Below are 14,363 nucleotides of genomic sequence, written 5' to 3'. Positions count from 1 at the left end.
TGACCTGGCAAAGAACCATTTATGTGTTCCAATGGTTCTCGAATTGTTTATGATTCCATATGGAACCATTACCTTTATCAAAGAACCCTTGACGAACCATTTTCATCTGGGTTCTCTCAGTACTTACAATCAAACAGCCCATTCTCATTCTGCAAGCACATGTTCAAGAATCAAAATAATATTTGATTCACTTCAGAATTCAGTGCCTATTTTATTTATTGTTGATGTTATGATGCTTTTGACATTCCTTTTGGGCAGATATGATAATGCATTCATTTCCCTGTGTTACAGTTAAATGGAAGAACTTGTTGTGCCCAGTGAGGACATATTTTTATAGAAATCAGATCAATCTGTCTGATTTCATTGTCCGTATTGTTCCCAACAGGCCTAACATATTGGTTTTGGGTAATATATCTAGTGAGGATGCACAGAAGGATCAATTCTGTATTGAAATTGTCTCGTTTTTACTTTAAATGGCAGTTGTATTTGATATTATACCCTGCCTTATATTCTGGTGTGACTATGCTGTAATTATTGTAATGTTTTCATAGCAAAACTGATGAACCTGTTTGATTTGGTGCACCGTGTTTATTTTGCTCAGATTGTTCCTAACATAGCAAGTGTAAAATATTTATACTGGTGGAATTGGACATTGGTTGCCTATGGCTCTAAAAGTTTCATATCCTGATGCACCCCAGTTGAGCAACAGCTGAATTCAAATCAGCCGAAAACTGCAGAGGCCGACTCTTCCTGCAGTAAGAATCAGATTAAAATATGGAATGTCGCACGGTGGCTGTAGGGCCTGCGGGCAAGACTGGGTAGATGCATACAGTATATGTTGATTCAGCATTGCTGTCTCTGCAGTGCGACTGAGATTTTGTGCTCTTACATCGAATACATGCTGAGAATTAGGTTTGAATCTAAACTACAAAAAGGTCTCAAAGTCCTCAATGTTCACTCGCTGGCTTTAAGGCCAAAATCAAATTTAGGCTGTCTTAGATATCTCAAATGTGATACTGTTACCTATAAAATTCAGGCTTTCTACATGGCCTCTGCTGCTGTTTTAGCTATATGATGTACAGTACTTTGCAGATGTAAGAAACCACTCTTCATTTAATTCATTTCCACTCAAGACAGCCATTAAACATTGTTTTTACAAGGTGTTTCTGAGGAGATTAGAAGATCACCCAGTTGTATTGAAATCTACAGAAAAAAAGTGGGAAAAATCAGGAGTTTCCAAAACTGGAGTTAAAAAAACGATTACAAACTTCAGAGTTAATGGGACTCCTAACAACCATGCAAGACGTGGTAGACCACCAAAATGCCCCTCAGAAAACAGCACCTAAAGTTTTCATCTTTAAACAATGGACTCAACTCACTCAACAGTCCAGACCGCAACATCACACGATGATCACTTGGATCATGAGGAGCAGCATGCACTTGTATGATTGAACTTTGTAGTTGTGGAAAAATATCCCTGCAGATTTCTTTGAAAAACTGAAAGCAAGTCTCACAAATAGAACGTACACTGTCATAGAGTCAAAGTGTGGACACACTAAATACTGAAAAAGTAGATATCATATTTAATTGTTGAAGTGTCAGTGTAATTTTCTGTTGAGTATATAGATTTTTATTTATTTTTGTATTTATTTGCTCTTTTTATGATGCCTAAAAACACATTTTAACTAGTATTTAAATAAATGAAGGGTGGTCTTTGACTTTTGTACTGCCCTGTACATTGTTAGTAATTAAGGTTCTGTGCAGGTCCATTTTTCATTCATTAAGGTACAAACAATGTAAATGTTCCCTCAAAGGTACAACAGTGGTTTTAAGGTCCAATTGTGTACCTTAAATAAGTTATGCCCAGTAATAATATTCATATTCATATAAAACCTGCTGTTTTAAAGTAGAACAATGAAAGGAAAAGCCTGGAGACGAGACGGGGTGTGTGGATTCAGTACAACTTAGAAAATTTCAGTGGATTATGGTACAATTATGTTCCCTGGCTAAAGGTACTGAGATGTACCCTTGAGGGAACCACCCCAGTGACCGTTTACTACCTTTTTGTCTGAAAGTGTAGAGAACAGTTTGTCAGAAACCACACAATCAATAAGCACATAAGCTGTTTGCAATTACTTTGAAACTAAATAAGACCTTTTTTGTAAATTAACACTGATTTATGTTAAAACCCAGTTAAGAAGCAGTCGATATATCAGCCACATTTGGAGCAGCTGACTAAAACAGGCTGTATTTTGCATATGTTATGAGTAGATATGGTCAGATTGGCCTGAAAGCTGTGGCATCTCTAAGCGCCTGTAGAGAAAAAAAAAAGATTTGGGTCCATTTGCGAGTATTAACCTGCAGTAACCCGCCTCCCCTCGATGCACACGCAGTCCTCAGTTCATCTGCCTAGCACAAACATGTGCAACTTTTAACTCCACTTAACACGTCTGACAAATGTGCCAGCGTTATGAATGTTTTAATATCCGGCTGCCGTTCAGCGTATCTGCTCTCGGGAAAACCAGGCCACTCGCCTTCACAGACGGCACAAGAAAAACAAAACATGAAATATAGACGTGCGCAGGAGAGCGACTCCACCGTGCCGTCTCATAAACATCATCAATATCGTCCCTGACCCAGGCTGGAGATGTTGGGAGCTATTGATTTGGGTGTATTGTGCACCGAGGATTTGTTGCTCAGTGTGTAGTGTTCAGAGGCTGAAACAAAAACGTCTGATCAGTGAGGCTTATCTATAAGGTGACCTGGTACGCAAGAATTAAAACGATAGTTTAGCAAAAAAAAAATTCATTCACAGAATTGTCCTCTTACCACAAGTGCAATCAGTCAGCCAAGACGTGTTTGGTGTCTTTTGCACTAGAGTTATGAGGCTAATGTAGCAAACAAGTAATGGAGCTTACTCTCCATAGATTGTGTCTTTTTTATTATGTTCTATACTTTCATTGATTTTACAAGGGGCGTTTGCCATTTTGTTCCCTCACTGTGCTCACTCCGGGGGCAGCACAGCATCACCAGCCTAGGGCAACCAGGTCTACCCAGTCAGTCCTGAGATTTGAACCTGTGACCTTCTGGTTCACTTCTCCTACCACTAGGATTCTCTAACACAGGGGTCAGCTATGAGGAGCATTTTGTCTTTTCAACAAAAATCAAACCACAACATTTTATATCCATTTTACTATCTACACGGTGCTGACCAGAGGAGGGTGGGTTCCCCTTCTGAGTCTTGGTTCCTCTCAAGGTTTCTTCCTCTTGCTCTACCTTTGCCGCTGTCACCATTGGCGACGCTTATGGGGGCTCAGACTCTGATTTTTCTGTAAAGCTGCTTTGTGACACCACCTGTTGCAAAAAGCGCTATATAAATAACCTTTGACTTGACTTTGACTTGACCATCTTGGCTGTAAATATGTCTCAGTATGTAAAAAATATAATATACAATGCAGACAAACTGCAATGCAGGCTTTGCTTAGCTACAGCTAGCTTTAGCTTAGCTATAGCCACTTTCCTAGCATCTCTGACAGGAAACCTTTCCTCAGAAGTAGAATAATTTCTTCTAAAAAGTCTCTCAATGTTGGATTTCTTACAAGGCTGAAGTGAACTTCTTATTCACCAGCTTCTTGTTTGTATTTTCCTGTTTCACCTTAAATGGTGCCTGAGATGCCAGAGTGTAACTGCTGCATCATTTAAGGTGGAACAGGAAATTCTGAATGAGAAGCTGGCAAATGAGAAGCTGACTTTGAGGCCAGAAACTGAACGGAATTAGGAATATAGAAACAACGTTGATGGTGCCGTTTATCCCCAGACTAGACTGGGCAACATCCAGTGTTTAGGAAAATCAGGGTTGGTATAAACCCTGGTAGATAAAAGCCTTCAACTTAGCGTAGGTGCAAAGCACTAAATGACCAGGTTTGCGGGGCTGTGTAAACAAGTGCTGTTGTGTGATTGCAGGTCCTGGACTCCGGAGTCTAATCTATGCTTTGAATATCTGTTTAGGTGTTCCAGGAAGGAAGCTTGTCAGAAATGGGAGGTGCCTCAACGCTTCAACACAGAGCTCAAACAGTGTGTAGACATCACTGTCACGCCCCAGAACATGTCTGTGACCGCTGCCTCCACTCAGGTGAATTAGCCTTTTTTGTTGCTTCCAAAGCATCGCTTTTTTATGTGCTGTGAACATTCTGTCAGCCTCTGTATTGTCCAGCCCTAATCTAGAGTTATCTTTCAAGTTTTTATTTAAACATACAAGCAGCTGTATAGTTTGATCCCCATATAATCCGGTGATAAACAGTCAGTAAAAGCAGACATTTGTTTTCTGAATAGAAAATAAGGCTCTTTGGAACACGTCGGGCCGCAGGCTTGAACCTTTTTTGCCCTTCAGGCTTTATAGACTGTTATTGAGTATATTGTTAGATGTAGCGCATGTCTGCCTGGATATTACTTTAATCTTGTGTAATGTTTGCTTAAATGAAACCTCCAAATGAATCTGCCTAGACGCTCTATTGCCAGAGCTGGAAATATTGTGACAGAGAAAGTGATTCTGTTTGATTCAGCCGTATTTTTTATTTATGTGGATCAAACAGTGCTTTTGTTATGAAGTCTCATGGTCATTTCTCTGTGTGCACATCCATCTGTATGTGTTTGCTCTCTCACAGTTGAATGTTAAGGTGACGAACGTGCCGAACCTGTCGGTGGGCGTGACGTGTGTTTTTGAGGATTTGAGCGAAAGCCCAGGAGAGGTGCTGCCTAAAGGCCAGGTGTTCTGTATGTCCCCATCTCTGCGGGACGTCCCAACGCTGACGCATGGATACGGTAGGACATGCAGATCGAGCACTCACACCAAACACTCTCAATGCACGTCCAACACTCATGAGCAGGGGTGCACAAACTTTCTGTCTGCCATCTGTGGTTGGCTAAGCCAAAAAGACAAAATAATGAACTAATAAAGAAGTTGGGTAGGTTCAGATAGTATTTTTTAATAACACTACAATATATTATACTACCAAATACTTTTGGAAATACAAATTTTACAAATACATAATTACGATGGGGTAACTTTCAGCAGACCAAGTCAAACACTGGCAACTGGCAACCCTGCTTTTGAGTAATGCTTGTCTCTTACATATTATTAACTGCTTAAATGTCTCCTATTTAGTCTGCTCTTCCTGTTAATATGAATATGGAATGATTTGTATATTTTATTCATTTTTGTATAACCTTTGTATAAACTTTTTGAACAAGAAAATGCCTGAATAGTGTCACGTTATTGTTACTTGGATTAACCCTTCAAAGCTGATGCAAAAACGTGATTTCAGCCATTTAATCTGCTCCTTTAGTAGCAGTTTGTTAAAACCGTTTATGTATTTGTTTTATATGTAAAGAATGTGACTTAACAAAGCCTGAAATATGTACATTTTTATTTAGTTAGTCACAAACTACTTTTTAGAACAAGACCATGCATGAATAAGATTATAAGTTGCACATCACTGACATTTTATCATTACTCTGATTGAACTGCTCTCTGAAAGAGGTCATTCCCTTGGTAAACAGCACAGTATATCCAACAGTAAAAGAAGGCTCATGCTTCTGATTCTGCGCACTCATCCATTTTTCTCTGGCCAGTGTTAAGATTTATACACTGTTTATCCTCTACTGGCAGATGTAAATGAGTTAAAGGAAACTTTGCAAAAGTCTTCAGAAGTATTGGAGGTAAAGGGTTTGATGGAGTTAGAGATAACCCGTTAACTCACATGTATCAGACTCCAGTCCTAATGGGCCAAAATGCTACAGACTTCCGTAGACTGTCTCATTAAACACACCTGATGCAGCTCATTAGCTAATTAGCAATTCCTTCATTAACTAGACTGTTAGATGAGGGTAAACTCTCATTTCTGCAGCTTTTTGGCCCAGAAGTTCTCCAGTTTGACATGCCTGCTTAACTCTTAGGAGTCAAGAATTATTATTAATATTGCTCAGATGTAATTGTGTGATTAGGCAGGCTTCTCTGTGGAGTTACCATATTATTTGTTTTGGTGAGAGGTGCTGCAAATATCCCTCGGATGGTATGCTGGTAGTGCGTAAACAGATATTTCTCAGAGTTATTCAACATAAGCCACCCCCACCACCACAACCATGGTGCTATTATCACTCTCCAGTGGCTGGGGGGTGAAATCAGACAATAGTATATTTGACACCTGCCTAAAATGGATCTCCAGTGTGTGCTGTATATTTACACTTGTGTCCAAACATACTTTGTAGGTGTTAATTTAAACACTGTTAATTTTACTACTCGGTTGTAAGCAGTCCTTAGAAAAAGGGTCATCAGAGAGCACTGTTTGTTCGCGTTTCCAAGCCCATTAATGCTAGATAAAATATCCAAGGCCAGCGATGCTCATCATAATGTTCCTGAAACTCCATCCCAGGTTTTTATTTATTTTTTAAATGTACTCTAAGAACACAAATGTACTAGCAGTAACCTTTAGACTTCTACCTAAGCCTGATATTCCCATTAATGACAATTATGGCATGTCCAAATGGAAATATTATGCCAATTATGGTGAAGTGAGGCACACAAGTATAATTGGATGGCCAGAAATTTAGTCATTAGTGGAAGCAAAGGGCTGTCGAGTTTGGAAATGTAAGTGCATTCCGCTTGCAGATGGAGGAAGTGGATAAATGCGTTCGCAATCAAACCTATTAGAGTTCCGAACTTTGCTGAAATTATGTGCAGGTAGGAGGATAATCACTATGTTCCTGCTGTATGAAGTCCTGCTTGGTCTCCTCCTGTACTAATTGGTCACTCTGACCTCTTTTCTCTGTCTTTTTTTCTGTCTCCTTCATGCAGGTGATAAGCGAGTGGTCAAGCTCTCGCTCAAGTCCAAGGAGACTGGGCTCAAGTTCATCACCACTGATTTCGTCTTCTATAACTGCAGTGTCCTGCAATCGTGAGTCCTGACTCTGTTTTTTCTGTGGCTAGCAGACGAGCTTTCACCACCAAAGCAAATCTGCTGCTTTAGAGCGGCTCTCTCTGGGGTTCTTCAGTGGCCGTCTGTGCTCACTCTCTCTGCATAATCTCAAATAGCAGGGGATCTGACTATTTCATTTGCTGTCGCTAGAAAACTCCCGCTTTCCAAAACTACAGTTCTTCCGGAGAGGAGGAGAGAAAAACTTTTCACAGTTTTGGCCTAATTTGCTGTATAGTGAGAGTTTACCGCTTTATTTTTTTTTTAGGTCTCAGAGTTCCTAAAATGCCTAAAGGGCACAAAGTGGAGAGTTTCAGCTGATATAAAAATGAAAACAATCAAAATGGAGCTGACACCAGCATCTGCATAGCCTGACTGCCTAAATAAAAATGTCAAAGGAATAGATCAGAATTGCAGAATAGCAAACTTGAACCCACTGGCTTGCCATTTTTAAATAGTTAGTGCCTAAAGCTACACATGTTAGTTTGTTGCCATTGTATAATGAGTTATCTTCTCCTACGTTTAACCCTTAGAAATCAAGTTTTTACTGTTGTTTTGCTTAACTACTTAAATATAATTGCATACATATGTATAATTACAAAGTGAGTTACTTACTCCAAGTTTTTTCACTTATTTCATGGTCAAGAAATGACAAAACCTTGGCAAAGGACGTTTATTCTTTCTAAAAAACCTCAACAGAATTTCACCAAATTCAAATTGTAATAACATGTTTCCTCTTCTATTTACAAACGCAAATGTGGTAGTATCTCATCATCATCATCATGATCATCATCTTAAACTGCTTAATCCAGATAGGGTCACAGTAACACTTGGAAGAGCAGAGAATCTCAGACGATCCTGTTCCCCACAACTTCCTCCAGCCTATTCCAGGGTACCCTTAGGCGCTCCCAGGCCAACTTGGAGATATAATCCCTCCAGTGGGTCCTAAGATGATCCTGGAGCCTCGTCCCAGTAGGCCGTGCCTGGTAAACCCCCACCAAGAGGCGTCCAGGGCACATCCTGATCAGATGCCTGAATCACCTCAACTGGCTCCTCTCAATATGGGGGAATAGCTGTTCTTCTCCGAGCTCCTCCCAGATGACAGAGCCCCTCACCCTATCCAGTATAGTGTAGCCAGCCACCCTGCAAAGAAAGGTCATTTTCCCTGCTTGTATTTGCAATCTCATTCTTCCGGTCATTGCCCACAGCTCATGACCACAAGTGAGGGCTGGTATGAAGACCGACCAGTAAACAGAGAGGTTTGCCTGATAGCTTAGCTCTCTCTTCACCACTACAGTCCAGTTTGGTGACCACATTACTGCTGCCGCCTGTCTCATCCTGCAGCCGATCTCACGATTCCCATCACTCGTGAACAAGACCCCAAGATACTTCAACTCCTCCAGCTGGGGCAGATTGTTTCCCCTAACCTGGACTTGGCATGCCATGGTAGTGACTGAAAGTTTGTAATCAGCACTTTCCAAAGAATTTCTCTAGCTGTTTCAGTCAGTTACTAGTGAGAAATAATTTAGTTACACCAAGCTTTTGTTGCTAACAGTGATATCTGTGACTTAGACTTAACTCGAATTACGAAATAATTTCAAGTTCGTCATTATCCATATTGTCATCCCCTACACTCAGCTTCATTTTTGGTGACTGATACTGGCGTCAGCTTCGTAATTAAGCCACCAAACTGCCCATCACAATGAGATCCCATGTAGCGTGCTTAAATACATAGCAACGCATCATGACAACCAGACCATTCTTCCAAAATTAAAGTAGCCCATTCTGCTGCTGACAGTGCTGACATCCACTCTGTTGACAAGCAACTATCTGATGTTTGCTTTCATTTCGTACATCATTCAACTGTAAATGCAGAGATGTGGCCTCGCTGTAATACGTCTGAAATGCACATCCCCACAGGGGATAAAAACTTGGCACTCAGGAGGGAGTAGAATATCAAAAGCCACCACCCTTGCAAATGTTAGTAATCATATCCTTGGTCAAGAAAGCTAGGCTCTGTACCAGCACTGTGGAATCACTCCTATGGTAGAAAAAAAGTCCTCCCTTGCTGCAGATTGTCAGTAAATGAGGGTAATTGGTTCGGAGGTGTGAGTGGAGGCTGGGTAATTGGAGTGTACTCCAGCTTCACGCTGCTAGGCCTAATATCAGCGCTTAGCCCAAGCAGGTTGGCCCAAACACAGAGCCATGATTGCTGACGACTGAGAGCGAGCGGCCCCATGTGGAGAGCGTGGGGCCAGAGGTGCAGGACACAGCTGTGCTCCGATCCGATTCACACATGATACTGAATGGTCAGAGAGGCATGAATGCACCCTGTTCTTGAACCATAGTCCTACAGCCTTAAATGTAGAGGTTCCGCCATTGTTTCTGGCTTGGATATATAATTCTAGGTAAAATGCTAATTGATATGGAACATCCATTAAAAGGTGCGTTAGGAAACGAATAGTGGTTCTATTATGGACTTTTATGAACTTTCAGGAGAGGTTCTTGACTGAAACCCATCCTACTTTAATAAATTCCCATCTCTACACTTTCCCATGACAACGTTTTCACATTCCTCAGCACCACCCCATCTCCTCCCTGTTTCTTAGTCCTATCTCTCAATCCAGACACTGTCCGGTCCAGGTCCGCTGAGTTCTTTCCCTCTCTCAATCACACAGTCTTCCTTTTTTGTACCACCACCATATATTGAAGGCATGGTCCAAAATCTCAGAACAGAACTTTTGGCAACTTTAGGAGTGCATGTTTCAGAGGTTAAATTGGAATTTGGAAATTTGTAGAATTCACATAGAAAATTTACTAAAAGTAACTTGCTACCATATGTAGCAAACAAGCTGTCGCCAGCATGCAGTTCTGGAGCCACATGTGGTTCCTTTACTCCCTGTCGAGTGGCACAACCTTCTAAATTGGGGTCATCAACATGTGACTCCACAGCAGAATAATTTTGGTAAAAGTAAAATAAAGAAAGATTTAAGATGAACATCGGTAATTTGGAGACAAATGCACTTATTTGCATTTAGAAGCACTCAGCTGGTTTCCTGATGTGTTTAATTTGCAATAAGAAACTGTCATACACTAGAAAGTCAAAAAGCTGTAGCCAGCTTCTCATTCACCAGCTTCTTGTTCAAATTGTCCCAGCAAATGAGAAGCTGATTACACCCTAATAAGAAGTCAAATGTTGAGAGACAACTTACACGAAAGTATTCCACTTTTGAGGAAAGGTTTCCTGCCGGAGATGTGAGAAAAGCAGCTATAGCTGAGCTAAAGCTTAAAGCTCAGCAAAAAGTCTGTGTTTGCATTTATATTATATATTTTAGCCTATACCAGTACATTAGCACATACTGAGACAGATTTACAGCCAAGATGGTAAAATGGACATAAAATGTTGTGGCTCCCAAGGTGGTTTGATTTTTGTTGAGAGGGCAAAATGGCTCTTCTTAACATTTGGGTTGCCAACCTCTACTACAGTATGTTTCTATACAATGTGAGTTATGCTTAGGAAACCCAGCCCTAGTTATTCAACTAATTATCGAGGTGCAAGTTAGGCTACACCAAGCTAACTAGCTAGCTAGCTAGATCCATTCACAAATAACCTGATCAAACTGTGACATTGAGAGAGGGTTAGATCACCACCAAACAAGCTAGATAATCGTATTATGAGTGCACAGCCATCTCAAAATGTTAGGAAATGTTGGATATATCATTTCACTTGTCAAGATACCTTTTTTTTGTAGTGTTGGCTACTTCCTGGCACAGGAGGTATTCTGTTTTCTGTGGCACAGCCACAGCAAATGTGGTTCAGTTCAGTCACACTTGCAGGGTAAAACCACAAACCTCTGCTAGGATAATTTCACTGTTCCAAGTGGATCCACCTTTTCTAGATCAATTTATAGCCTCAATTTCCAAATGAATCTCTTGGATGTTTAATGACTACGTCTCCTGGACAGCTTGTGAGATTGCAGTGATGCATCGTGGAGGGGTGGACGGTGTCCCGTAGACTTATTATCAAGTTGTTCATTTTCTCCTGATGACTCAGAGAATAGCAGAAAAGTGATGAGGCATGGATTTACCGTCTTACTCCTTGACACAAGGCGTGATCAACCAACCAGACTCACTTTCGCAGTGAAATTGTACCAAATCCAGACGGGACTGCTGACGGCTGGTTTACCGAGGCCACTCTGCCTCTGAGTGTGCATTGGTTTGGAGAGGAGCTTGCGCGGATGCTCTGTGAGTCATTGCGGTGGGTGGAAAAGCAGCTGCTCGTCCCCGAGGCCAGGGACTCCCTGATCGTTTCAGGCTTTTCTGTTTCCACGCTGTTCTAACCATTCACCACAGACTCGTACATCACTTAACACAGCCAGCCAGCTCAATCGCACATTGTGAGCAGAGCTTTTGTTTTTTGTGTTTTTTTTCCTCCCCAACCAATTTAAAACCAGCTCTGATTGTGATTAGCATCAGAACGGAGGGGAAATGTGAATTAGTTTATGGAAGAAAAGGTGGGAAAATGAAAGAAGGAAGAGGAGGGAGAAATGCTGAAAGCTGGGAAAGCGCTGGTGAAGGCTGTCACATGATAAAAATAATTTGCTCCTGGCTAAATGTGTTCAGGTTGAGGATGAAATTGCCTTGTCTTCTGGCAGACCTACACACACATGCACATCTACACAAACACGTTTGCACACACAATCAATTCTTTTATGCGCGTACATGTGTGCTTTCCATACACACGAATGTGGAAGCAGGCTCGCACGGATCCAACGAGCTGGGCTCGCCAGTTGCCATGGCAACCCTGGTCCTGAGTGAGGCCTTCTACTTTTGCCAGCACCAGAGCCAGAGCCAGATTATTCCTGTTTCTCACAAAAGCCCTGTGGGAGCATTTAGCCCTCAGACAGTCTCTGCGCACACACACACACACACACACACACACACACACACACACACACACACACACACACACACACACACCACCCTCCACAGACCACTGGCTCCATCTTCATTTCCCCACAGTTCTCCAGCCACCTAGCCCCCGCTAGCCCTCCTTTCCTCTAAGGTACTGTAATGACCACCTGTAAAAGAGAGGGATGGGCAGTGGCAGGGAGGCTTGATTGATGGTGTTCTTGCGTAAAAGTATACTTGCCATTTAAAGCATTTCCACTTGGAAACTATAGGCTAGTGCACGCAAGGAGAGCAGCCGTTATGAAATCTCTTATATAAATCTTCAAAAAAAAAAGAAAGGAAAAAAGAGAGATGGAAAAAAAAAAACTTTCTTCTCTTTCATCCTCCCAAGCATCTGTTTGCGAGGATGGCTCAGACTCCTTTTTCCCTGCTCCTCAGCTTTGGCTCAGAGTGTGCATTCATTAACCAGCAAGTACTTTTGCTGCATTGATGCTCAACCTAGATTTGGAAGCCCCTACATTTGTCAGTAACCGTGGAAACGTACCCGCCGCAGGGTTAGCTCTCAGCTCCCTAACCAAGATCATACTAACCGTACATATTTTACATTTTAAATGCTCCGACACTTGTAGAGCCTGCTGGAGTCATTTCTTGTTGGGAGTTTTTTTCAGCAGAAGGGTAGATAATGATATTCTGCATTAGATAAGAGTATAAAAGTTGGATTTTGAGAGATGAGCTTAGGCCTTAGGCTGGGTCACATGCATTAAACTCCTCAGAGTGCTAATATAGGATGGGTTTCTTTTTTTTTTACATTTCATATCTTAATGACCGAGTTTGCATATTCAGGGAGGGGTTTATAATAGATTATAGTGCCCTCTCAGCTGATATTAACTCATTCTGCTGTCTCAGCTCAGGCAACTTTAAAGCAAAAGTTCCACCAAAAGTCAAATTAACACAGTTCTCTCCTTAGCCCAAATGTACTGGATCAGCCAAGACATGATTGGAGTCCAATAATTGCTCATTTTACTTTTGCATGAGAGGCACAAGGCTAATATGACTAACAAGTAATGCAGGCTTGTAGTGATAGCACTGTGCAAACTGTGCTGAGTTGTTTAGTAATCTCAAATTGCTTATGTGATTTCTTACATTGAATGTGTTTACATGCATTCATAAATCTGATAACTGCAGAAAATCTAATATTGTCAGTAATCCAATCACTGTATTTACATGCACTTGGGTAATCGGATAATGTGAAACGCCACGTCAACATGAGTCAGGCAGTAATCGGATTTCTGCTTTGCAGCCAGCCAATAAATTCATAGAAGTAGACTTGGCGTAAACTAAAATAAAGTAAAGCTCAAACTTTATGTTGTGGCTTTTGTTTTTTAACATTTTGCCACTTTACCTGAAAATATGAACATTCATCATTGAGAACATTATTATTTAAACACTTCATTTCATCAAGCATGTAGTTTCAGCTTCGCTCCAGAAGTGTTTTCCTGCATCTTCAGACAACACTGCTTGCTTATTTCCAGGACCATGGTCAGTTTTCGCGCATGCTCAGACTGAGAAATCTGAAAGAAATCAGAGTAAGAGTTCACATGCACTGATTGCTGAGCTAATCCAGCTCTCTTTATCAGATTTCTTAATCGGATTTCTAGGATTCACTCCGATCTAAGATATGCTATTTACAGGACCATTTGAATAATCAGATAACTGCAGATATCCGATTATGATTGGATTATTGAGTGCATCTAAACACACTCATTCATTTCTATACAAATGGACAAAAATGAATTGGGAGCGCAGAATTTGCTTGCAGCACCACAAAATGTAATGTAAACAAACAGACTCAGTATGGTTCAAGACCATGGGCGCACACCCATACATCATCTCATGTACAAAGTCCGGTACTGACTTTTCCCCACACAGCAGCTTGTTTAGTAAGTGAGTGTTTTGCCCGCACTGCTTTTACTCCGCTCAAATTAAAACAGAGTGAATTGATGGAGGTTCAAATGCATGACGCAGCATATTCCAGCCAGGGCCTGCATATCAAAGCGCAGTATTTACTGCACGTTTCCTGCTGCAGGCACGACCTGCTCTGCCTTCCGCCCTCTGCATAAAAAATGTTCAACTCCTCAGGGCTGGATATTACACCATCCTCGGCGGTGCGTTCATTCCGGAGAAGCGAGGACACTGCGAGGAACGGCCAGACATGGCTGCTGCAACATTAGCGAGGCCTATCATAATCCATGCAGTATTTCACGCCTGAGCACTCCTTCTGCCAGAGATATTGTGTTTGCCACACATCATTGGTGGGCTGCTGAGGTGGTACTCTCAGTAATTCTGTAAAGAGAGAGAGAAAGAGGGGCTAGATCAAACTACAAACAGCTGAAATGTTTCTGAGGGCAATAGACATGTTTCTTTGAGCAGATCATTTCTGTTAGAGAGAGAGAGAGAGAGAGAGAGAGAGAGAGAGAGACT

The 14,363-nt window shown here is 41.4% G+C and overlaps 1 protein-coding gene across 1 annotated transcript in view; it reads left to right on the top strand.

Annotated features, from left to right (window-relative positions):
- Positions 1–14,363, top strand: part of plxna3 (plexin A3) — a 239,305-nt gene that overhangs the window by 125,024 nt on the left and 99,918 nt on the right. The window contains exons 6-8 of the mRNA XM_037535912.1: positions 4,009–4,132; positions 4,665–4,821; positions 6,854–6,953. Coding sequence (XP_037391809.1) covers positions 4,009–4,132; positions 4,665–4,821; positions 6,854–6,953 — 381 coding nt within the window. The remainder of the gene's footprint in view (positions 1–4,008; positions 4,133–4,664; positions 4,822–6,853; positions 6,954–14,363) is intronic.

Source organism: Pygocentrus nattereri, chromosome 28 (genome assembly GCF_015220715.1).
Source record: "Pygocentrus nattereri isolate fPygNat1 chromosome 28, fPygNat1.pri, whole genome shotgun sequence".
NCBI classification, from domain to species: domain Eukaryota; kingdom Metazoa; phylum Chordata; class Actinopteri; order Characiformes; family Serrasalmidae; genus Pygocentrus; species Pygocentrus nattereri.
The sequence above is the reverse complement of the archived record's forward strand: the minus strand, read 5'-3'. Positions and strand labels throughout refer to the sequence as shown.